At 46.5% G+C, this 27,032-nt stretch overlaps 1 protein-coding gene across 1 annotated transcript in view; it reads left to right on the top strand.

Moving 5' to 3' along the window:
- The window catches only part of FRMPD1 (FERM and PDZ domain containing 1), a 1,126,186-nt gene that overhangs the window by 439,290 nt on the left and 659,864 nt on the right, over positions 1 to 27,032 (top strand). Inside the window, exon 2 of the mRNA XM_086961871.1 lies at positions 701 to 805. Within this exon, the coding sequence (XP_086817997.1) occupies positions 705 to 805 (101 nt within the window). The 5' untranslated portion in view covers positions 701 to 704. The remainder of the gene's footprint in view (positions 1 to 700; positions 806 to 27,032) is intronic.

Here is a 27,032-nt window from a genome sequence, read left to right on the forward strand (position 1 = left end):
GACTGGAAAAAAGCATTTTTCTATGTACAAAGCCCTAATTTGTGATTCTATTACTGATTCTCAAAATGGGCTTGCAATTCCGGATTAGGAAGGGGCGTGTTTAGAGCATCCTTTCCTAATACCAAATTGCAATGGTATGCATGAATGTTCTGTGACTGAATTGCTTTAAGGAAAACAGGCTGCATTTATAAAAAAAAAATGCTTTATTTAAAAGAAATCACAGGCATTTGTCTGCTGTCCCCAGCAGGCCACCATCCCTGTAATTTTTGTGATTCCCAGTGGGTCGCAAACCGAGACCTACCTCATGCATATTAATGAGTTAGGTCTATTTGCGACCCACTGGAAATCACTAAATGTGTGAAACATACATTTCTACATTGCTGTTTGTGATTACCGTGTAACGAATTGCTAAAATTCACTATTAGGTAATTGCAAACTCTAGGATACGTACATCTGGACCCTGGTGAGTTCCACATCTTTTTAGGGGATTTCCTGATACAACCACTGTTACTCTTAATAATGCCATACTTACTGTCATGTGGGCTATCACCACTGAATGGGTGGCTGCATCGCATGCAACATGAATATTATTAAATATTAATGCCATTTGAGTCACGTTTTCTGCGATAAGAAAATGCTACAATTGTTAAGTACATATTGTGCATCTTATACTCAAGCATTTTTTTTTATTGAATTTCAGGTAAATGGAAGATAAGGAGAATAGTTTATTCCAAGCACGAAAGGCAAAGAGGATAGAGCAAATGGTGGCAAGATGGCTACGTCGATCTAGAGATAATTTACCCAGGTAGGGTTTTACATTTTTCTTTTACAACTTGTTAATCAATTATTAATCGTTTTTTAATTTTTTTTTAAATAACATTGATTTGACAACTCTCTTACTTGGGATTTGAAATCAAAGTGAGACATTCTGGGCTCAACATCCAGACCTATGATCTGACTGCATCCTAAGAAGACCACCCCAGAAATGATGGCTGTGTCAATCTCCTAACTGATAGTAGAAAATTGGAATGCTGAGAGTTTCATTTAAGACAATGAAGTAGCTCCGGGCTTATAATGGCTCGTATAAGCGCGGAGCTGCTACATACCAATGTTTTTCTTTCTGTTTCTCCCTTTTTAATTTAGAACATTCTATCCTCAGTGAGTGGAAGGTTCTAATACACTTATAGATCTTCTTTCTTGAGCTAATCATGCTGTTAAAGGCCCTCATCCTCATTATAGGCCCTCGCCTATGGCTCAGGTTTATAAGTCAGATTCAAGGCCTTTAATAACCTGTAAAGCTCTTGGCAGTAGGCGATAAGGCTATAATAAGACAGGGATGCGAGACAACTATGCCTTGTAGAGTAAATGATGCAAACATAGTATTGTCCTTTTGCTTAGTGGTCAGGGGTAGCTTGCTGTATATCTGGTAATACCTACTAAGATTGAATACTAATGAACAGGTTGCAGGGTGTGATGGAATTCAGCAGAAAGGACTTTGTGTACTTCGGTATTTGGCTGGTAATGCTCTGCTTTGTTTCAGGCCTGAAGAATGAAGGCGACGTTAGCATCCATGCAGGGTTTTTCCAATAAATTAAAATCCTCTCCTCAATCTATAATTCTCTCTATTTACTCAATTTCCTTTCTCCCTGACTTTATTCACATAATGTGAATCCCATATGCGTTTAAGTAAACTAATAATCACTTTTCTCTTTCGATCCAAACACAAAATTACTGTATTGACTATGTATGTTGGATGAGAACTGTTGAAGATGATAGTAGTCCAGAATAAATTGTCAAATGTCTATCACATATACTGTAGGCCAAAATCTACCAAGCTAGGGTTATAGAATGTTAACAAGTTCAAATAATCTTCAAAACAAATGCTATCTTGGTTTTCCTTAGCTTGTCATCCTTCAAAGTATTATAAATAGGAGCTGTTACTATTAAATGAAAAAGAGAGTGCCCACTGATTCCTTGTTTGTTTTTCTTGATTTGGTTTAGCCTGTTGTATCGGTGGCTCCCATATCTAGGGAGCACTATTAAAGGTTGGAGGTGAGCAGATGACAGGCAGTCCACATGTTTGGGCCTGTGAGACACTGAGACATAGTGTGGCTATCTAGCTCCTAGTGCAGGTGCTCTCCCTGCCCCCGCCTGCCCAGTGGTATATTTATTAATAGTGTCCCAAGTGACATTGGGACTGCATCAACTACACCCGTGGTGAGGGTAACAATGTGTTGCACCCTGTGAAGAGAAGTGAGTGGTGCAATATGAGCTTGGGCCTTTCCCAATGCGGGGCAATAACTGACACCCACACTAGTTTACGGAGTGGGGTGGAAAGACCTCCAGCGGTCTTCACCCATTTATTTAATAACCACGGGCTATGCCTGGCAGGAGGGTGAGGTGTGACAGCATCCGACTTGCCCACCGGCAAAACAACAGGATTGCTGACCTTCCACATCCCATCCCAACTCAGTCATTTGCAAAAGTTTGTGTGCGATCATTTATGAGGCATGCAAAGTCTTTGAGCCGTTGGCTTAGTTGAGGGTTCGGCCTCAGGCGGTATCGTGGATGTTGATCGTGGCCAGTCATCTCTTGTTGGGCTGCTGGGGTTGGTGCCCTGGGAGTTTGAATATCCTCAACTATTTCTGTAGGCCTGGCAATCAGTTCCGTGCCGGGTGTTCGGTCCTCACCCTCCTGAAACCAAACCCCCCCTCTGCTCCTTCACTCTCTGGGGTTGGGTGTTGCGGGCCATCTCTACTTTCTTGAACCAGAAGATGTTTCAGGCCATGGTCTCCTGTCCCTTCGTAGTAGTTATCATTGTTTCTTCCACCTTTACTATTGTTCACAATCCTTGCTCGTATGGTGTCCTGAATTTCCATCCAGTTCTTCGGTCTTTTATGACCATTTGATCCCCTGACTGGAGGTCACAATGTTTGGCCCCCCTTTTGTGGGTGGTTGCTGCATTCCATTATTCCCATTGCTTGTGTGTTCTGCGATCATCATAGGGAGGCAGCACCCACCATTTGCTCATGGAGTTCATGTCTCTGCGCTGTCTGTTGAACATCAGTGTCCACAGGGCGTGTTGGCTGGTGCTGTGTGATTGCTTCTATAGTCTCTTAGAAACAATTGCAGGTGGCATTCGGCGTCCGCTTGCTCAGCCACCACAATTTGCAGCATCTTATTGAGTGTCCTCTTCAATCCTTCAAGGTCCCCATTGGCTTGGGGCCACTGGGGAGATTTGCGGCGATGTCACACTCCATGAAGTTTCAAGAGGTCACTGAATTCCTCGCCCTGGAAGGGTGGACCATTGTCGCTCTTGATTTCGAATGGGCAACCAAACATTGCAAACACTTTTTCCAATACGGGAACCACGTGTCTAAAAGCGTTGAGTTGACAACTTCAATGATGGGGTATTTGGAGTATGTATCCATCATCACTAGCGTGATCCTCCCCTCTGGAAAGCTCCCGAAGTCTATGCTCACTTTCTCCCAGGGTGTTTTGCATGACTCTTCAGTGATGATTGGTGCAGACCTGTCTGGAAAGCCAGTCAGTTGGCATGCTGGGCATCGCTGCACGGTTTCTTCCACCAGCTCTTCCAATCCAGGAAACCAAACGTTCTCCCTCATCCTTGACTTCATCTTCATCAACCCCTGAGGCCCCCTGTTTGCCAGATGTGTTAAGTGACGATGCAGCACTGCTGGGATGATGATGCGTGATCCGCACAGGATGCCTTCCTGGGTTATACTAAGTTAATTCCTCACTCTCTACATCTTCATGAGGTACTCACGGTCGTGCCCCGAACAATCATTGGCATTCTGTAGAAAATTCTGCCATGTGCCCCCTTGGTTGTATGGCATTACAACGCGGGCTTTTACCCCGCATGCCATTACAACGCGGGGATTACAACGAAAGTCGCGACTTTCGCTGGAGGGCGCTGGATAGTGGAATAGTTTAATTTTCTATTCCAACTCCAGCCCACGGTGACAGTAGGGAAGGTGTTGGATAGAAAATTCAACTATTCCCTATCCAACAGCGCCCTCCAACGAAAGTCGTTGTAATGACTTTTGTTGTAATCCCTGCGCTGTAATGGCATTGCGGGGTAATCCCCGCGTTGTCATGGCTGTTCCCCGCCCCCTTAGACTGCATTCAGCACTTTGATAAAGACTGGGTCTGTTTCCGCTGCTTCTGTGATGTCGGCCAGTGTCAGGGCTCAAGGGCAAGCTGCAGATGAGATCAAGTTGATGTGTGCCTCCGTTGTCTCAGTGTCTAGGACTGCGCTTGGGTGTTCGACTGTATCGGGTGACGGGAGAGGAAGTCAGCCGGGTTTTTCGCTCCAGGCCGGTAGACAACTTCCATCCGGTATTGCTGGTGTTGGATGGCCCACCGTTTGATTCTGGGAGATGGATGCGGTGCTGATCCCTGGAACAATGGGACAAGTAGTTGATGGTCGGTGATGACCTTGAAGGGCTGGCCACTTATGTAGAGATGGCAATGACAGCTCGCCCATTCGATCGCCAAGGCTTCTTGCTCAATATGGGTGTATCACTCCTCGTGGGTGAGAGCACTTTACTGGTGAATGCTAGGGCTGCCCACTGCCCTGGCTCTTTTTCCTGGGCCTGCACTGCTCTGAGGCCCACTGGGCTGGCATCCACTAGCACTTAGGTGCGCTTGTCCGGGTTGAATTACACCAGCGTGGTGTTGTCGAGGAGGGCCCCTTTAATTTGCTGGAACGCTGCTTCTTCCCGGTGGCCCCTGCTCCATTTTGTGTCTGTTTGAGTTAGGGTCCTCAGTGGTTGGATGTCCCGAGGAAACTTCACATCTCAGACACCCGTTGTGGGTGGTGGTGTTTTCTTTATTGCTTGGGTTTTTCAGGGGTCTACTTGTATCATGTTCTGGTTGAATATGTATCCGAAGAATTCTATGGTCTGCTGGAAGAACAGACATTTTTCTAGGTGTAGCGTGACGCCATATTCTTGAAGACGCTTCAACGTGGCCCGGAGGTGCTTGTAGGGTTCAGCCTCCATGGTAAAGTGTATGAGGATGTCATCACTGACATTTAGGACGCCTAGCAGCCCTGTTAGGATTTTGCGCATGATGTTCTGGAACACCTCGGCTGCTGAGGAGATGCCAAAGTTGAGGCATTTGTAGTGACACAACCCCAGGTGTGTTGAAGGTGGTTATGTACCTGCTTTCTTCCACCAGGGCGAGTTGGTGATACCCAGCATTCAGGTCCAGTTTGGAGACCACCAGGAGCCGTTGACATCAGTTATGATTTTGTCCATGGTCTGGGTTATATGGCGCTTTCTCTGAATAGCTTCATTTGGGAGCTGCATGTCTATACACAGTCTTATCTTCCCCAGCTGTTTTGGCTTCTCTGCGATGACCATTGGAGAGACCCAGGGGGTTGGCCCGACACTTTTTCCTTGACCCCTTGTTCCTCCAGTTTTTGTAGTTCATGCTCCACCAGTGGCCAAAGGTAGAATGTGACCCAGCTGTGCCTTTGTGCCGAAGTGCCTTAGGCGTTATTGTAGGATCGATGTGCAGTTTAACGGGTGGATGTTTGATGCACCCCGGTCCTTCGGAAATGTTCGGGAACTGGTAGAGTAGGTCATCCGTTTGGTTTAACTTCACGCTCTTCCCGAATTACACTAAACCCAGGTCTTACGCGGAGAGGCTGCAGATTAACGTGTCTGCTTCTTGATTGATGACATGGATTGTTGTCGTGATGTGGTTCACTTCTGATTGAAATGGGTACTGTCATCTTTCCGCGTAGGGGTAGAGGTGATTGGCTTCTATACGCAAATATTTTGGTGTTGGACGGCACTAGCTGTGGCCTGGGTTGTACATAATTGTACTGCTGTATTCCCATGACATTCACCGAAACCCCAGTGTTGATGACTGCTTTTACTTCTGACCCTGCTATGCAGATTGTGCATGTTGGTTGCGGTCTCCGACACCTCTTTAGCTCGCTTGTAAATGATATGAGGAATATTTCCTCTTTTTCAACCTCTTCCAGCGAGGAGTCTTCCACTCGGTAGGTTGATTGAGGGGCAGTTTTCATGTGTCAGGGTGGTAAATGATAATTGGCGTACCATCTTCCTCAGTAGTTTGTTGTCTCGGGGGTCTCTGCCTAGGGTTTTCTTTAGGCACACTGAGGCAAAGTGGTTGGGAATTCGGCAGTGGGAGCATGGTCTGCCTTGAGCGGGGCAGGCATGGATTGGATGTTCTTCCCCCCCACAGTTTCCTCACCTGCTCTTGTGAGGCTGAACTGAACGCCCTCTGCGACCATTCCCTCTTTCTTTCGTTCTTACTGCCCACTCCATCTTGACAATCACGCTTTTGTCTGACATCCATGTTAGTGCTAGGTCCATCTTGTCGGTACCTGCAGCAGATAGGTTGTGTGACCTTGCGAGGATTAGGATGTCGTCCAGGTTTATATTAGGTTGTTTTAGGTTTACCCCGTGCAATGTCTTGTCGCAGCACCTCTGGATTAGCTGGGCGCGGATCTCTTTGGGCTTTTCATCCGCTGTGCAGATGCTTGCTAGCTCCCGTAGACTGGCGTAGAAAGTATCGATTGATTCACCTTCTCGCAGTCTGGCCTGGCGCAGTTTAAAACTCTTGAAATCCTGGTTTAGCTGTGGGTCAAAATGAGCATTGAGTGCTCTTACAGTGGCCTTGTAGTTGGTAGATGGACCTGTGTTCAGTAGGTGCCAGAATAGAAGGTAGATTTTTTCTCCTGTGGAAGTGAAGGAGCAATGCACGTTTATCAGCGCCATCTGTTTTGCATGTGGCCACAAAGATTTTGTCCAGACACCCTACCCAGGTTTTCAATCTGGGGGATGCAGTTGTGGGATCAGCCAGCTCGCTGAATGTGTGCTGCGTGATGACATGACCGGGATGCTGGGCAGCGTTCAGTTCATCTCCCATTCAGAGGGTGTAGTGAGCATCAATCTCTCTGTCTGATTGGGGGTTGTGCTGTCACAAGTTTTATTATTATTTATTTTTTTCCAATTTGGTCCTATTTGACTTTGCTCTTTTATTAACTGTCCTTCTTTATTATACTTTCTTTTCTGTATGTTTTCTCAATTGTTGCCTTGGTCAGTACTTGATGGTGGCCGTGTGGATGGGCAGAAGAGAGTGTAGGACGGTACATCTGGGCTGCTCCAGATGCTGGTGCATGCGTAGGCTGGAGGCTCTTTGTGGGGGCGATGCTCAGTAGTATTCGGTATATATTTGTCTCCCTTGACTACCAGGAGACAGATGTTTGCCGTCCATGTTGTGTTTCCACCCCAGGGCCTGCTGAAGGCAGTTTGCTGTGACGTAGAGTATAGGGGCTAGGTTGGCGGCGTGCCACCAGCATGCAGATTCGCACGGCCGCTGACTCACAGATTGCCTTGGGCATAGCTTCTGCTCCGCTGCATGGCTGGTTCTCGGTTTGAGTACTGGCAGCGTGCAGTCTCGCCTCCACCTTCATCGCCAGTGTGGCACCCTGTGAAGATGGGTGAGTGGCGCTGCATGCGATTGGGCATTGCCCAAAGCTGCAGCAATAATTGACACCAACACTGGTTTACGGATTGGGGTGGAAAGACCTTGAGCAGTTTCCACCCATTTATTTTATAACCTTGGGCCACACCTGACCCGAGGGCGAGGTTTGACAGCATCTGGCGTGCACACCAGCAAAATGACAGAACTGCTGACGACCTTCCACACAATGTATAAACACTCATGCAATTACAGTTGAGGGTCAAACTACAACACATACAAGTTATGTCATTATAACATAAAATTGCAATGTCCTAAACATTCTTTCCAGTAGTCTGGCTTCAATTGTACTGATTGACTTGCTCACTTCAGTACTCATCAGCATTCCTTTTATTATATCAAATAAGAACGCCTAAGGTATCAGGATTTGCTGTTTTATTTATGTAGACTTGGTGGTGATTTAATCATCTATGTAGTCAAAATCTTTTACTGGAATGGTGTCTGCTTATGTAATTCTCTTCTCTGATCTGGGTGATATATGAATAATCAAATGTTATTAGTGGAACAGGAGAATTTGTGTCTTCTGCTTGCAGTGCTTTCCTTCTTTCCTTTTAAAAATTGAGCTATTTTTCGGTGTTACTATTGCTTTTTGTCACATATTGGTTTTGTCATGCCTTTGTGCCACTTTGGTTTTAATCCAATATGTAAAGATAGATGTGGTCTGAAAATATATTATATTTATTTTACATTTGTTGCTAGATTAATTTTATTTATTGTGACTGCAGCTTGTTGTTTTCAGGAAAGAAACATTATAATATTACCTAAACTGTATAGCATACTTCGGCCCTTCCTAACTGGTTATTTAACAAGCACACGCCAAGCTGGAAACCAGCTTACAGGAACAGGATTCTGCTTTCAAACACTGGTCCAACAGTGAGGATTAAATTAGGACAAGCAAGGCATAGCACAGCACAACTATGGATTAATAAGAGATAAGAGACTGGGAATTTACAAGGAACTTAACAGGAATAAAATAACAAAGGCATGCAACCAAAGCATAGACACGGACTAAGCATAAGTGAAGAGCCAGTGCAACTAATGGCTCGGTACCTGGAAAAGTGTGCCAATCCTCATTGATCTTATACGCCACCAATGATCGGCAACTGACCTCAAAGCTAAGACGCGAATGGTGGAAGGTTCTTCAGTTAGCAGTCTAGAGTTCCTAATCTTCTAAGTTTCCACGGACCCCGTCACCAGACCGCCAGAGCAAGTTGAATGGTGTTTTTGTCCCTAGTCTTAATAATGGCCCTATTCTACTTCTAGTCTTGCGTCTGCGGAGCTGTGTAAAACTGCCCTGCCTACCTTGTCATGACTTCCTTCGCTGGGCCTCTCACATATTGGCATGAATATTCTTAGATGAGCACCCTTTCCAGGCATGTGGATGGTTTTTCCCCCTTCTCACAAACTTAGCTGAGGCTGTGTATTCTTTTGTACTTGGATGGTATAATTGCCTGGTGACAATGGCATGGTAAGCTGTTGCTAGGAGAGTGTGTTTGGTAATCCTTTGCTGGCGAGGGTGCATAGCATCCCATTGCTGGTTCTGATTGTTTAATGACATTTTGCTGGGCAGGATGTCATGTCAACCAATATCATGAGCAGTGTTCATGTGGCAGTCCAGCGTAAAGGTCCTTAGTGAATAGCTCATATATAGATAGAACACAAGTTATTCGTTCTCTGTCAGTAAATAATATAATATATGACAATATTCTCAAAACTAAACCTTTATCATCAGATCCCAGTAGGTAAAATCCTAAGAAAGTGTTAGTGTGACTTTTAGTGAAGCACTATCACCTACGATACAGGTCATTGTATCATGTAGAAATGACATAGCAAGGTGCATCATTGGTAGTGAGGTAGAAAACCCTTCCCAGTTGGTGAAACCATGCCACAGTCAATTGAGAAAGATTAACATTAAAATAAATAAGGTCCAGCATTTCTCAAAGTAAGCAGATAATTTGCAGTCTTTCACTATTGGGTGAAATTTACCATGGATACCCATGTTATTGATCTTCTCAATGTGGCATTGGTGATAATGGACCCGTCAGCAGCTTCTGACTTGGTGGACCACAGCATCTTGCTAAAAAGACTTGCACATTTGGGTGTGGCAGGCATGGTCCTTGGATGGCTGTGATCTTTTCTGCAGGCAAGAGAGTAGGTTGTAAGGATTAAATTACTCTTCCAAAGTTAAACAGTTGAGATGGATGGTGCCTCAGGGCTCTTCCCTGAGCCCTACCCTCTTCAACATTTACATGCCCCCTCTGGCATACTTGGTAGAATCGTTCTGCATTAAGATTATTTCTTATGCAGACGATACACTCTCATTAACCTACGAAGTTGTCTCCGTTATCGGCAATTAAAATGTTTCTCCCTGCTTTAGAGTGCTGCTTGATTGGATCAGGAAGAACAAGCTACAGTGTTGCCCAGATAAGACGGAGGTCCTTTTTTTTGTCCCTAACCCTTTTCCGGGATGGACAGGAGCCTGGCCGAGTAATGTTACACCTCCACGAAGGTACCCTGAAATCTGGGTGTTCCTTTCGATTTGAGTCTATCCTTCAATGCCCAGGTCTCATCGATGGTGCAATCCTGTCTTTGTATTCTTCGCCTGCTCATGAAATTCTTGCACCTGATCCCTCAGATGCACAGGTCAAAGTGGTTAGGGAGTTTTTTTTTTTTTTTTTTTAATTTGTTTTTATTGCAGAATTAGAAACCATTGCATATATAAATCGACCAGCACACTCATGATGTCCCCCGCATGGATCAAGTAACCACAAATCGTACACAGCCATTCAGCCCGTATCCCGGAGGCCGGGCGGCGCAGTAATCCCAACTCCCAGCAAGAACATCACAGTGGGCATCCCATAGGGACCATTGGTCAATAATCGTTCTGTGTATCCGCATTTTACCCCCCTAAACACCCAACCCCCCCCCTTCACCGTCCAGCATGTACCAACTGTCCATTCACGCCGGCAATGGTCTTAATCCTATCTCCCAGTCTGATCGAGGTGGGCCCCCACCATATCTGTGCTACGTGTCTGTATCTCTACCTCACAGCCCCTCCAATCCGACCGGCCATTCCAGGGCAGTTCCCGCCCCTGAGGACATTACTGCTCCCCATCCAGGACCCGGTGCCTAAAAAAATAGGAAAAGGGAAGAGGCCCCCCCCCAACAACCCCAACTCAACTCTCCCCCCCTCCCCCCTGCAACCACCAATGATGCGGGCCACGGTCCTAGCGCTACTCTGGGTCATGCTACAGCGCAATGTACATCTCGATACCACAAGCCACATGGAGCCCGCATACACTAGCACCTCAACCCTCGTCCCCCACCATGTAGTCACGCAACGCCTGAACTATCAACTCCCACGACCTCGCCATGTCGAGGCTCTTCTCATTGTCGAGCTTAACTGCCTGCCTCATACGGAGCGCACTCTCACATTCAGCCCACCTCAGCAGTTCATTCACCCATCTCCTCACAGACGGTCCCTCCCTTGACTTCCAATGCCAAGTGATCTCCCTTTGTGCCAGCACCAGCCCCAGGTCAAGGAATTTGCTTGTCACTTTAGTATTCTTTGTGTGCGGGAACCATAGCAATAAACATGCCGCCATGTCGAAGTCCACCTCTCTATCGGTCACTGCATTAAGGAGTTCCCCCACCTCAGCCCAGTATCCCTCTAGCTTCGGGCAACCCCACAACAAATGCTCAAAGTCAGCCTCCAGTGCCATACATCTCGGGCAACTAGCCTCCTGCACCTGGAAATACCGTTTAATCTTCTCCGGGGTCAGGTAAGCCCTGTGCAGAACGTAAAAATGCACCTGCTGAAAGCGTGCATTCCGTGTCCCCTTCCATGTCCGTTTAAGGATCTGCCCCCACACTGTATCCGGAATGGGCTTACCTATGCTAAGTTCCCACTTCGATTTCAGGCCTAGGAGCGGGTCCAGTCCCTCATGCAACATCCTGTTATGGAGGCAGGTCACCGCCTTATAGGTGCCGGCAGCCATCACGACATATTGGCAAGCCATTGTCGTTTCCGGTTCAACGAGCCCTTCCCTCCAGTGCTTCTGCATGGCCGCCACCACCGCTGCATGCAGGAGGAAACTCCCCCCCGGCAGCCCATACTGTTCCTGCAACGCCTGGAAAGGGACCAGCGTCCCATCAAGATACAGATCACCAACTACCTGCAGACCCAGCTCCTCCCACTCCAGCAACGGAGACCAGTCGCCCCCGTGCGGCAGCGCCGTCAACATTCCCAACGGTATCTCCGGCGCATACGGCCGGGACGCCTTCGCCCTCTTCAAACTCCTCTGCCAACATAGCCTGAGCGTCTTCTCCTCCATGGTGAGGCTCCGCAGCTCCAGCTTCTGCTGCATGACAATGTAGGCCAGGACGTGACGTTGCACACCGTGCACACGGTCGTGCTCCGGCCCCCTAAATGCCCTAGCCACGTGCTGCATGAGCACCTGAAGCTGCGCGGCTAAATAATACAACTCAAAGTCGGGGACCGCCATCCCCCCCTCAAGCTTGGGCCGAAGCAAGGTATTCAGCGCCACTCTACGGCGACCGTGCCCCCAAAGGAACCCAATAATCATCGTCCGCAGGTCCCTAAAAATCCTCTGGGGGATCCAGATGGGCAGCGTGCGAAAATAATAAAGCAGCCTTGGGAGCGCCACCATCTTCAGCAGAGCTACCCTGCCCAGCACTGACAAAGGGAGGGAGGCCCAGAAGGACATACAGCCTCTCAGCGCTCGTATGCATCGCCCCACGTTGCCCTCCAACAAGTTCTCAACCTCGTGGTAGATTCGGACTCCCAAGTAGGTAAAACAAGATGGCTCCCAGGCCACCCCTATATCACGAGACGGACATGGCGTGCCCACCCTGAGCGGGAAGACACAAGTCTTCGTCCAGTTAACCCGAAGGCCCGACAACCGACCAAACTCAGACAGCATATCCATCGCCCCCTCCAGAGCCCTCTTCGCGTCCGCCATATACAGCAACAGATCATCGGCGTACAAAGATATAAAGTGCGACTGCCCCCCTTCCTCGATCCCCGCATACAGGACTCCTGATCTAGCACGCACCGCCTGGGGTTCCATCGCCAGTGCAAACAGCAATGGGGAAAGCGAGCACCCCTGTCTCGTCCCTCTACCGACTGGGTAAGCCGCGGACACCAAAGCGCCCAGGCGAACCCTCGCCGTTGCCGAAGAATACAGCACCGTCGTCAATCTACGAAACCCCTCACCAATGCCAAACTTCCCAAGGACTCCTTCCAGGTAAACCCACTACAGACTATCGAAGGCTTTCTCAATATCCACTGACAACACCGCCGGGTCTCCCTCCGCCTCCGTCGCACCGTCCAATATCCCGATCAGCCGACGGATGTTAAGCGCCATGTTCCTCGTGGGGATGAACCCCGCCTGGTCCCTGTGTACCAGCCTAGTCATATGCGGGGCCAGCCTGGTGGCCAAGATGCGGCTCAATATCTTATAGTCCACCGTCAGCATGGACAGCGGCCTATAGGACCTCACATCGGTCGCCTCTCTGCCAGGTTTCAACAATGGGACTATCAATGCCTCCCTCATCGATCCGGGCAGACTGCCCAACCTGTAAGCCTCCCCGTACACCACCAACAATCTAGGCGCTAAACTGTCCACGTACCGCTGATAAAATTCAATCGGCAAGCCGTCCACCCCGGGCGTTTTGTTCCTGGCCATATGTTTAATGGCCGCCCTGATCTCGGCGAGCGTGATAGGTCCACCCAGATCCTTCGCGTCGTCATCCTCCAACACCGGAAGCTGCAACGATTCCAGATACTCACCGATCTCCCCGGCCTCCGCCTCCAGCTGACTCTCATACAGCTCCGCATAATAGGCCCGAAAGCATTCCAACACCGCCGTTTGGGAATAAACCAGCTCCCCCAAAGCATTGGCTACACTCAACACCGGGCAACCTCTGAGCTCAGGATTAGCGAGCCTGGCCAATAACGTTCCTACCTTATCCCTCTCAGCATGTGCTTTGATGGCATACTGTTTATAGTCATAACTCCGCAACCGTTCCGTCTCAGTAGCCACTACCTACCTGGCCTCCAACAACTGGGCCTGCAAGTCCGGTCGGTCCGGCCTACGTCGTTCCAAATCCCTCAGCTTCTCTTCCGCCCTATCAAGTGCATTCAACACAGACGTACGAGCATTCGAAAACCGACCCATGCACACGCCTCTCACCACCACCTTCATCGCGTCCCATTCTGTGGACCTACTATTAGCTGTCCCCTCATTCTCGTCAAAGTATTGGTCCACTCCCCGTTGGACCGCGTCGCTAAACACAGAGTCCTCCAAGGTGTCGGGCCGAAGCCGCCATGTTGGGATCGCCGACCTCGCACGTTGCCATTGCACGTGCACCAACAAAGGATTGTGATCAGAGATAGTCCTGGCCAAGTACTCCGAATGGGTGACCAAGGTGGCCACTTGACCACTGCACAGAACCGAGTCAATCCGAACGTGCAGCGCATGGAGGGCCGAGAAGAAGGAGTAATCCCTACCCCCCCGGTGTTGCTCCCGCCACACATCCAGCAACCCCCATCTCTCCTGCCAATCCTTCCTATGCGCAGCTAATTTACGAACTGGTGAATCAACTAGTGGTGGGTGAGATCTATCCAGCGTCACATCAGTGATGGAGTTAAAGTCCCCCCCCAGAAGCACTGACCCCACCAAGAAAGAGGCCAAGGAGCTCGACAAGGTATCAAAGAAGCGAGCCTGGTCAACATTCGGAGCATAAACACAGCACAGAACCACATCCCGGCCACACAGCCTACCCTCCACCGCCACATACCTCCCCTCAGGATCCACCCGCTGATTCAACATTTGGAACGGCACCCCCGCACGGACCCATATCAGGACCCCCCTAGCGAACGCTGAATAAGTAGTCCCAAAGACCTGGCCCCGCCATCTCTTCTGGAGCGCAGCGCATTCCTGCTTAGATAAATGAGTCTCCTGCAACATAGCTATCTGGACCCCCCGCCTCACCAAATAGGCATGCACTTTGTGGCGTTTGACCATGGTTCGCAACCCTCGGACATTCCATGTAAGGCATTTCAGGTTAGGTAACGTCTCCATGCCAAAGCATAACGAACCAGTTCAGGTGTGGCCAGTCAGTACCCGCATCATAGCAGTTGCCCCCCCAAAAAAAATTGTCCTGCAAAACACCCCAACCCCCAATCCCCAGGACAGAGCCTACTAACTCAGTTTCAGCCCCAATCCAAACCGCAAACAGAACACACATTCGACTAATCTGTGGTCGCCACCACAGAAGGCCTTAAGGGCCCCGAGGGTGTAACTTATCACCGACCCCAGGCTGGCGGAGCCCGCGCCCCGCGCCTTCCATCCCGCAATGACAATGCCACCCCCCACCTGGTATCCCCAGTGACGCCAGTCTCATATGTCCCTGCGAAAAGCATAGAGTCACTAGTCCCATGTTACTCAGCCATTAAAGATCCCATCGGACGTCTGTGGGGTGACCGCCGGATCCTTCGTGCTCTCCGCCTCCGACAAATCCTCACCAGTCCTGCCACCGTCTTCACCAGAGTCCGACAATACCCGGTCACTCTCCTGCTGCGACCTTGTGATGCTCGCCGTCGCTGCCAGCGCCCCCCTTTTGTCCGCAGCCATCTGAGCTTCCCGTTTCGCTCTTTGCAGCTTGTTGCGGGAGCGGATCCTCTGGGATTTCCTGACCTGAAGCGGCTTAGGCCTCTCCCGCTGACTCCTACCAGTCCTGTCTGTGCCAGCACGATACCGTTCCAACCAAGACCACGCTTCATCAGGAGTCTGAAAAAATTGAGTGTTCCCATCCAAAATCACTCGAAGCTTGGCCGGGAAGAGCAACGAGTACTGGATGCCCTCCTCCCTCAGCTCCTTATTCACCGCCACGAAGGATGCCCTGTCCTTCTGGACTGCCTGCGTATAGTCCGGGAAAATCGTGACTCGGCTATTTTCCACCTCAAACGGCCCCAGCCCTCGAGCTTTCTGAATCAACAGGTCCCGGTCTTTATAATGGAGGAGCTTCACCACCATAGGTCTGGGAGGGCGGCCTAGCGCCGGGGGGCGAGCCGGTACCCTGTGAGCCCGTTCTAGCGTGAAGAAGGGCAAGAGGCCTTCCGGTGCCACCACAGTCCTGAACCAGTTCTCCACGAAGGCCACTGCATCTTCCCCCTCAATTCCTTCCGGCAGGCCCACGACCCGCACGTTGTTCCGCCTGTTACGGCTTTCCGCATCCTCCGCGCACCTTTCCAATGTATCTAGTCGGTGTAGGATGTCCACAATCTTATGTTCCGCGGTCACCACTGCCGGTTTCAGGTCTAAAAGCAGCTGATCATGGTCCTTCACTTTGTCCGCCAGCTTGGCATGATCCGCCCGCAGGAGACCCAACCCCGTAGCGACCTGCGCAATGTCCTGTTGCAGCGTCTCCTTAGTCGAGGTGATGGCCTCCAGTATAGTGTCCAGTCGCTGGGTCAGGCTGCTCCTGGTCCATCATCAGCGGGGACTCTCGGGCTCCCCCGGCCTGTATCAGCGCGTCTTCCCGGCCCTGCTCCTCCATGGCTGCCCCTGCCGCAGCCGCCATCTAAGGTGCCTTCGCCGTCGTCACTCGGGCACTTCCGACCTTCTCCAAAGCCCGGCGGCCCCCGTCTAGGGCAGCGCACACCTACAGGGGGCACAGTTGGACACTGTCTTTACTCCAGCCTCTCAAAGAACCAGGGGTGCCAGGGCCGCCGTTCCGCTGTCGCCAGGGCCAGAGGGGAGGGGGGGAGGTGGGCGGCACAAACAAGTACGACCAAGCCGGTACCCAGTCCGATGCCAACCCCCAAGGCGCCCCCGAAGTCCTAGTGTCGCCGCAGGCTGGCTGCCCTGCAAGCCGATATCCGTTTCCCTCAGTTTCGGTTCACAGGCCACCAACTCTCCCCGCCGCCATTTTCTTCTCACTCCGGGCAACACCTCCGGCTGCGTTTCTCAAAGTCCCAGCGATCAAAGGGGACCCCCACGGGCCATCAGCCGCTCCCCATATGTTCCTCCACACCTCGCAGGCCAGTTACGCCGATCAAGGGTCTCCCCGGGGGTAGTTGTCAGGAGAAATAGCGGGACCCTGCGCGGAGCTGCAAGCTCACGCCGCCATCCCGATCGGCGCCCAAGCCACGCCCCCAAAGTGGTTAGGGAGTTGATACTGTCATGGCTGAATTATGTCAATGTTGTGTACCTGTACATTCCAGAATATTTAACCCAGCATCTACATTCAGTGCAAAATATGACCGTACGCTTACTGTACAAGCTACCAAAATACTCACCTGTATCACTTTTTCACGAGAAACTTCATTGGATTCTAGTAAGCAAATGAATAATGATCAAAGCGTTAACCCTGACACACCAAGCCCTCTATGAAAGGGGCCCTTCATACCTGAATGAAAGGATCAAGGCTTACAGACCTGGGAGAATAATGTGCTCCAGTCAGGCTGGGCTGTTAACAGTACGTTGCTTTAAAAAGCAGCTTATAGGCGGTTCTCCTTTATGGTCCAGGACGCGGGCCTGTGAAATCAGTTGCCTAGAAATCTGAGATTAATGATTGTGGAAGTCAGTTATAAAAAAGCGCTGAAAACACACCTCTATAGTATTTAGTGTTCCGAGGACTCCGCCTTTGTTCTGTTCTCTTATTCTAACGCCAATGCTTAAGCGCAGGACACTCTGGGAGTAGCTACGTGCTATATGAATAACTTTCATTCATTCATTGGATACTGGTGTCTCAAAGCTAAAGGAGGTTAACATTGTTTGTTTAATTTTAAATACCCCACATTAACTAATTGCAAATATTGACCTATAATTAGTAAAGGCAATATCTCTGACCCTATGTTAAGTATATTGTGTATAATGAATCTGTCACATTAATTCCGAGTTCGAAAACTACTACTACTGCTTCCCTGAGAAACCTTTAACTGCTTCACTAAGTATCTTGGATACCCCTGGAAGGCTAAGAATGAGGAAGGAGTAGCTTGATTGTTCATTTACATTGCGAGGGTAACTGAGGTCCTGGGACACGAGTAGCAAGAAAGGACATCCACCATAGATATTGTTCAATAACCACTGACTGAATCAGGATCTAGAGAAAAGACTGCCCGCTCTCTATCTGCTATGATATCATGTAGGGTTTTTAAATAGATCTGCGGATGGGGGTGAGCTCATATAGATGGAATATCCTTTCTAGATTCAACATGTTTTCACTCTTGGTCAGACAAAATAAATGTAATACTTTTTAAAGTTTTAATATTCCCCACTATAGCACATAGCAGTCTGTTGGGAAGATTGTTTTATTAGCAATATTAGTTAAAGTGGCAGAGAAGCCCAGCATCATCAATGGTAAGCGCTTCCCAATCAACACCTTTTTCCTGATGACAGTTACTGTGTCTCTAACTAGATTATAGAACTGCTTCTAATTTCTTAAAAGTGTTTATTTTAATGAATATAAATGCATTATTGAGCTATTATATCTTCCTCATTATTTCAGCTAACTGGGATCTCGTGCAAGTTTTCTGAAATTTCAAAGGATCATAAGGGCCTAATTAATTTTTATTAATGAGGATAATGCATGGCTGTTTGACCTCATAGCGAACCAATACGTGGGAAAAGAAAGTAATAATATTTTCTGTCAATATAGAGCTTAGGTCTCCTTGTTATTGATAATTTATTTTGCTGGAAAGGTACCACCTTTCTATTCTGTGGGTTAGAGCATTGCAGTATTTTTATTTCAAGGTTGTATACCCAAGGATAAATAAATTGCTTCTTTAAAAGTACTAGGCGCGGCCCTTTTGGCCCTTGTTCTAAATACACCGAGTTTATCTTCAGGCACATGGTTATTAGGTTTTAATTTAAACCGCATGACTATTAATAACTCCAAGGTAGGGCAAGGGCAACTATGCAGCAATTGAAGACTACATTATTTAGTAATAAATGGCAAATGATATGGCACTATTTAACACGTTTTGTGGAATTATTAGCTATTATGTTGCCATTTAAAAAAGGAGGACCTCAATGCTGATGTAATTGCAAGGGTTTCTTAGAAAAGTATATAGATCCTGATGTAAATATTATTCGACAAAAAATAACGATTTTGCTTTGCAGGGAAGTAAAGGAACACCATTTTGATAACATTATCCCCTGTAGGTCCCAGATTTAAATAGTAGGTGTAAGGTATTCAGTTTTGAATTCGAAATAAAACAAGTCTATATATACACACTTCTTATAGTCAAATGACTGCCTCCTTTAAGCTTATGTATCCCAGTTTGGCTTCAGAAGTAGCGTCCAGATTTGGTTTTACTCTTCCCACAATATGGCATCTTGCACCACCTATTTTCATTAAGAAACTCCTCTGCAGATCATTTTTTTCATTACATATGTTTAATGTATTTGTGTCTGTAGGAGATACTGTAAGATTCAAGATGTCAGACCTTAAAGTGCATACCTTAATGTCTGGGAAAGCAGAGCCTCACCCTACCGTGGAGAGACTCAGCATCATCCACATGCCTCTAGTCGTCATTTTACCGGGATTAGCTCCAAGATCCTTCTTTTCTGTTCAAAGAAAATGTAGGTTGAATCTCCATTGGGAGCATCATAAAAACGCAAAGCACTCTCAGGAGAAGGCTTGCCTAAGTAAATCCCATCTGGTCTAAACAGAAGTTCAAGCCTCTACCCAACTTCTCCAGGCAGGACTTCAAAGTCTACAATATGAGTTGATAGTTTACCTCATGTATATTGTTCTGGGCTGCTGGTATCCAGTTTCTAAAGTGCTTGAAGTTTTTCATTTACTACTTTGATATTTAGCCATATGGTGCAGGCATTATATTAAGAATTGAGTGGGATACAATCTATCCCTTTAATCTCTTTTTCATTACTATGTCAGGCCAGACAAGATGGCCACTAAGCTTTAGCTCTCGAGGCAGCTCCCAGGTTGGGGCTCACCAGCGTATATCCCCATGTATACATTACCATCTGCCCCACTGTGAAACACTCCTGCAACAGGGACAACACTGGCCCATCCTATATATCTGACAAGTCCCTGATTCGCTCAGTCTCTCCTGTGAATGTCCAGACTGGAGCCCTGAGACCATGGAGGCGTTTGATACTTGCCAGGAAAAGCGCTCATGTGGAATGCATACTAATGTCCCATCCATTGCCCTCACCCTTGCCTGCTGGAAGATTTCAACGGTGCATGACTGTGGAAGTGGTAAACTGGCCCCAGCAGGTAAGGGGGATTCACGAGGAGTGCCTGTGTGATGCCCTGCTCTGACTGCTGCCGGATAGCGAAGGTTAAACTACTGCTGAGGTTAAAATACCGTCTGCACCAGGCCCATCACTGCCCAGCAGCCAACCCCACATTTTTTGTAGCGGGCATTTGGACCGCAAGGCAGTGCAGTTTAAAATCACCTGCTCACTCGCTGTCAGCAGGAGCTGGCGTGCGCTGCACTGTCCTTGCTCTGGGATCTAATATTGCTCATGACCTTCTAAAGTACATCACAGGAGCCAACAATGGGTTAACAATATCGGGTGCCAGCGCGCACAGCACTATCTCTATTCTGGGGTCGCCTCCCACTTGCAATCTCTCAGTGTCGTCCCACTGGCTTTGTTCATGTCAAAGATTTCAACACTACTTTCCACAGGCCCATGATCCCCTGGACATGCCCTTGTTCCTCCTTAGTATTTGGGGCAACTTGATCCTTGGAGCTTTGTCTGAGGCTTGTAAATCATTCATTTCAGTTCAGGTCACTTCTCCTTCCTAAAACATGAGGGGTCACCCCAACATGCTGCTCCTCACTCCCTTTCATGGAACCTAAGGTAGGACTATGTGACACATGAAAGTAAAGAAGACTCAACGCTAAAGATTGGTACCCCTAGCAGCTAATGAAGCGGCCATTTAGTAACAAAGTATGATCCCCTCTGTAATCTAAACATCTTCTTTTCACCTTTTCTAGGCACAGTCTTCCGAATCATAATTACTACAAGCTGGAACTGCACTGTCCTCACTCCCTTTACACCTTACATATGAGTTTTTGAACATATATTTCCTGTTGTCCTTGGCGCCTGTGGTAAATGGGATAGTCTCCTATTTGGTCCTTTATTAACCCCCTAATCCGGATGGCTGTGATAATGGGAATTGTTCAGCCTAATAACCTTTATTCCCCTTTATCCAGGTGCCCTCATCTTAGTCTCATGTAAAGCACCTGTGGCCGATATTGGCATTTATAAGTTTGCCTGGACTGACCCTCCCCTTCAATTGGTTTTTAATCTGTTCACATAGACATGGAGACAAACCCTTATAGAGCACCAGACAATATATTGGAACAGGTAGGCTGGAATTCCTTTTGACTTATATATCCTCCTAATCTAACTAAAAATGCATCAAATACCTAAAACTTAGATTTCTCCAATCTAACCCCAAAACACTAATTCCTCACCCTTACTTCTGCTCAAAAAAATGAGCTATAATAAGTGATCTTGTTTTTGACACTAAAAGAAGAGCACAGTGGAGGAAAGCCTTGCGCTCTCAGCATCGGATCTCTGCAGCCAGGAATATACCACATGGGCTCAAATTGTCAGAATCCCCTTTACTTGCTTGCAGAGCTGATGCAACCATCTCCCTATACAATAATGGGGTCATCCCCATCCAATCTTCAGACCTAAACCTAGAAACCTTTGAAAAAACCTTGTCTATCATCAAAACTTATATAATAACTAATAACGACCATGCCCTCTCACAAGGCTATCTTGCCTCTGAAGGCTTCCCTCAGGAATCAACAGTAAAGTCCCCTCATCACCCTAGCTGCATTAAACACCTCACACCTCTCCAGTGCTCCCCCAATGGTGTGCAACACACACTACACAAACTTTCCACCACCTTTAGAGGAATATGAGCATCTATTCATGAAGCACCAAACTAGGCTACCCCTTATCAACCCGCTATAGAAGCAAACACAAGGACTCATTGACAAGGAAATAATTATACCACCTCGACTATCCCCTTAACGACTGAATACCACTTCATGGATACTTCAAATACACTCAAGGCACTCTCTTTGGCCCAAACAGTGTCACCCACGATGCCTGATAACCCACTTCCGAACAATATTGTACAACATTAAGATACCAGAGCTACTACCTACCTTGCTCAATAGCTACCTACCTCCCCATCTGCCCTTCTCACACTCTATTCCATCTACACCCCGACCTCTACCCTGCTGGTTCTCCCAGGTCAGCAGCATTCTAACGCAACAGTCTTGAGCACTTGAACACACCACCCCTTCTCCAGTCCTTTGGACCCAAACCTCAATCTCTTGTTCTCACTAATCACTAGGATCCAAACTCGGCAAAATTACATGGGACCTATAACTACTTAAGGCAAAACTACAAAATTCAATAAGCCTCACCTCAGAGCTGGCAAATAACAGATTCAACTACAAAACTCCTGTGAAGAATAACCAAAAGCAGGGTCTAGATACTAAATACCACTCTAAACCACATCATGCCCCACAACCAGCAGGACCCAACACTCTTAGCATTTCTCCATCTGAGATAGAGAACGATATCCTACCCCAACCCCCGCACTAAGCCCATAGAACTAAAAGATCCTATCTCCGATTGTAATTTTCACAAACTCCTTCTCTGAAATCAAATCAAATCAAAAACACCTTATTCAGTTATTAACCAACAAAGTTCACCATAACACGCATTCAACAAATATAAATAAAACAGCATGCAAACAATACCAAAAAAAAGTAACATTTTTAGAAAACTGCTTTTTCTTCATAAATCGTGCAGGTCGGTTAACTAATCCCTGTTTAAAACCTGCACTGTGGAAATATGTGCAAATACAGCAATGAACAGGGGGCTCATCAAGTGCAACACATACAACTACATCTTTATATATAAAAAAAGACTAAAAACATGGAATAATAAACTACTAACAGGTAATACATATTGCTTCATTGCGGCAATATGATTGAATAGCCTACCTATAATCCAAGTATAAAACAAGAAAGTAAAAATCAGTACATTAAGAGGTGGCAGACTGAAGTATAAACTTTACCTGTTTACGCCATTTGTTAGTCAGATGGCGGCTCACAGCAAATACTACAGAAGTGGAAGCATCACTTCTTAAGATCCTTAGTGCAAATACATGCCAGGAGATCCCTATATTTAGACATAGTGGCCAGATCCATTTCCTGCATTATCTCATATACTCTCTGCAAAAAAAACAACATGTTCAGTAGTTTCATCAATATGATCACATGAGTATCTGCCCAGTCATTGTGGCACCGGCTTGTGATAGATTTCAGTTGTTATGTGCCAAGCCAAAATCGTACATACAAGCTTTTAGATTGCTGTGGTACATTAATATCAAGAAACAATTCAAAGCTTGGTTCAACCTGGAAGTCAAAGAACTTGCTGGTCAAGTGCCCTTTGGAACCAGTCTTAACATAATGTTCTTATACGTATGCCCAGTAATGATTTTTAAACTCACCAATTACTGTTTTGCTGATAGTTCTGAGGTCTTGCCACCAGTTCTGGTACCCTAACTTCCCAAGCCAGTTTGACACAAATTTCAAACACAGAACCCTCATCATTGCTCATCTACATCAGTTCATTAAGGGAATCCTTTTAGTCCAGTAGCTCCGGGGTATGCCAAAAGCTTGCCCAATATTGCTAAGGTTTCAGGGCAACCATGTCAGATATTCTTTTGATGCAGAGGTCGAAAAAAGTGGGATCAGGGAAGTGCTAGAAGGAGCTGAAACTAGCTACCTGGTAAAATTATTTTCTGCAACAGCCAAGGTCTGTGTGTCAGCACATCCCCACACCTCTGCACCAAAGGAAGCGGCACTTTGGGCCTTGGCTCGATACACTTCCAAGGCCGGGGGAATGGAACAGGAAATCATTCTCCAGTGAAAACAGAGGATGGCATTTCCTCTGTGCTGTATCATGAGCTTAGTTTGATTGAGTTAGGGTCCCACTTTAGTTTATCATGCAATTTAACCCCCAGGTAATCGAACATATGTACTCATTCAAGCGTTTCCTGCCCTGCTCTGATCGAGCAGTTCTTAACTGCACCGGCACCAAACTTCATACATTTTGTTTTTGCAGTATTTAATTCTAGACCTCTTTTCTTACAAATCCCCATGAACATATCAATTAAAACCTGTAAGCCAGAAGAGGTTTTCGAAATAAGCAGGGGAGTCATCCGTAAGAGACGGATAGGCACTGTGTTGCTACTTAAAACAGGGGAGTCATTCCTGAAATCCGTAATTTCACTGACCACATCATTAATGTACAAACATAATAAAGTAGTAGCTAGGACACACCCCTGGCAATCACCCTAAATGATTAGAAACGGTCAGTTATCTCCCCAGAACTGCCCCATCTATCTGACATGAGCATAAGTCCCTTTACGCAGTCTAGCTATCAGATTGACCAATTTCCCTGGGGCACCCATGTCTATCAACACTCTCCATAGATTTTCCCGAGGAACGAGATCAAAAGCAGACCTGGGATCTACAAAGGTCACTTAAAGTCTTTGTTTTAATAAGAGTACACATTTCCAGAATAGTAATGTGAACCTAAAGACCTACTCAGATGTGCTTGTCTCGGGCGAAGCCCCGTTTGAAATGGTGATAATATAATGTCTGTTTTAGCCCAGTTTAAAAATGTCTCAAGTACTTCACTTGCAAAGATTTTTTGTTGATTGTCAATGAGACTGATAGGCCTATAATTGCTGGAATACCAGGATCACCTTTTTAATGGACTGGATTGATTTCAGCTCCTTTCCAGGAATCTGTTATCTCCCCAGCCACCACAGGATTGATATAACTAACCCAAATAACCCACAATAAGGGTTTGAATTTAAAAAGATCTCAAGGAATTTTATCAGGTCCTGGAGCTTTTACTGTCTTTAAGTGGGGGATAGCATTTGCAGTGTCGTCAAGAGTATAGGAAATCAAATCTCCACTTACAGGCTGCCTTTGGGAGAAGCCTTGATACAAAACATAGAACTCGGGCTGCAGTGTACATGCAGAGTTGTCCTGGGAATACAGTATACTGAAATGAGCAAACCAGCCTTATAGTTAAATATGAAATCTAAAGGTACCCCTGTCTTCACTGCTGCCCCTGGTGGCCAAGTCTGTTTGAATTTTTAACAGCTGCTCATAAAGGCTTCTTAACCAATTGTCCACCATCATAGAGAATGCCCTTTTATGGCCAACTTCTTGATAAAAAATATCTTGTAGCCGGGCAAAGAGAGAAGTATGGACCTCTAAAATTGGGATGAACTTGCTAGGAACAGCTTCTTACTCAGACAACAAGGCAATAAACAGACTATAGATCTCAGAGTGGATTTTAGGATCTGAAACGACCCTGGGCAATGCTGCTCATTGGCGGTTATTAGACAGCAAAGGTTTGGGCACCCCTGTGTAATTCACAGTATGAGCTCTATAAATCTTTGCCTGAAAATGATGTTGCTGTTATTTCCTAAATAGCTGAAGTACGAGTACTTATGAAAGCAATGTAGGACATCACCATATGAGGTGCCCTGTGTCCTGCAGATGCAGTGTATTTCATACATGAGAACTATGTGTGTACAGGAGGAGAGAAGATGTGAGGCAACATATGCAGCTTAAGTTCAGTGCATAAAGGAAATTCCACGCATGAGGTATTAGCAGGGCCGGACTGGCTGCAGTGGGCACCGGGCAATCCCCCGGTGCGCCGCACGGGTGGAGCCGGTTTTGGGCCCCTGGGGACCGTTTTTGTTACAGGGCCGTTTTTGCAGCATAGCTGCAAAATCAGCCAAAAACCGGCCCTGGCAAAGAGCTCGGCGGCACCCCCAACCGCCCTGGGTGGGGAAGGGGGCGGCCGAGCACTTTGCCAGGGCCGGTTTTGGTTCCCAGTCCGGCCCTGGGTATTAGGGAGTGCAGAAGTGGATCATGCTGGTATCTGAAACTAGAGTGAAGCGAGGTGGTGGCCAGGCTGCTGATTATACACAGATCAATTTATTTACCATGTTTGCCTGAGAATCATGATTTTTGGGGCTCTCCCAGGAAATAAAGTCATTACTTAGAACAAAAAGAAAGTTTTTTTAAGAAGATGAAGAAAAGAGACAGTGAAAGAGAACTCCATTAACTAGCCAACAATGCAGAACTCTATAATTGTTTCTTTCATTTATGTTGGAGCCTGTGTTTTATGGAGTAATAAGCCCAATGTTGTGGAGAAAATAGATAGTGAAACAGGACTCATCCAAAGAGACAGCAAAGGAAGACTTCTCCATAGTCTCTCTGAGTTTTATAGAAGTCCTCTGGGAGGGGGAAAAACACAATACTTTCACAAATATTTTTAATTTTCAAAGTTGATATTTTTACATATTTGAAACGTTTTTGAAGACGATACATTACAGCGACAGTCTCTCATATTGAGTATTTAAGATTGTGTTTGGAGGTTTAGGTAGAAAAAATAAATAACAAAGGTGTATAATCAAATATCACTGTCTTCCCTTTGTGATTTGTGTGTTATCTACCATGTAATATATTTCTGTGCTCTGTGCATTGTTGAGGTCATATTTATCTTGACTTAAACATTTCGACTGTTATTTTTATTTACTGAGATTTGCTGGTCAGCCTAAAATATGCAACATTGTACACTGCCATCATTTTTTTTTTGCCTCAGAGAAAACTACACACGAGGTGAGTGAATTGAAAAACATATTCTCCTTGTGCCTAAGTATACGGTACATATGTGAAAGCTGAGAAAAACACTCATTCTTAATGGATCATTTGGATGCAGTAAGGCAAGAAATATTTGAAAATCTACCTGAAATGTATGTGGAAGGTGCATGAGAACTGAATGAACATGAACTATATGAACAAAAGCTAAAGTTCCATTGTCTTATGAAGTTTTCCAATGTTGGAAAACTATTTTAGAATGAGAATTCAAAAGTCAGATGAAACTATAGAGAAATGCTTTTCTGAACCGAGGAAATTGGTGGGCTCTTGCAAGTTTGGAAGCCAGATTGAAGAGCGAATAAGAGACCATTTCATGTGACATTGTACTGATGATAAACTAAGAGAAAAAAATTATTTCAATTATGTTCTTCCTCTAACGGAAGTTCTGATCATTGAAAAAAAAGTGTGGAACAAACCAAAGCAAGTGCATATTAGGTAAAGAGAGATGCTGAAAGAATACTCTGAAAGAGACTAAAATGGCAAAATGGGCATTCAAATTAATATTAAGAAAAACAAAGAAAATAAAGTGAAAGATTTTTGCTTCAGTTCCAACCATAGGTGACATTTGGCGAATAAAAAGTTTGTTCACCAATCAAAAATACTTCGATGCTATGTCAAATGAAGGAACATTTTTTCCGAATATTGTAGAAGTATTAGGTGAAGCAATGAAACAGTGTAATAATGAAGTGAGAGGGATAAATTATGG

This window comes from Lissotriton vulgaris, chromosome 3_1 (assembly GCF_964263255.1).
Source record: "Lissotriton vulgaris chromosome 3_1, aLisVul1.2, whole genome shotgun sequence".
NCBI classification, from domain to species: Eukaryota; Metazoa; Chordata; class Amphibia; order Caudata; family Salamandridae; genus Lissotriton; species Lissotriton vulgaris.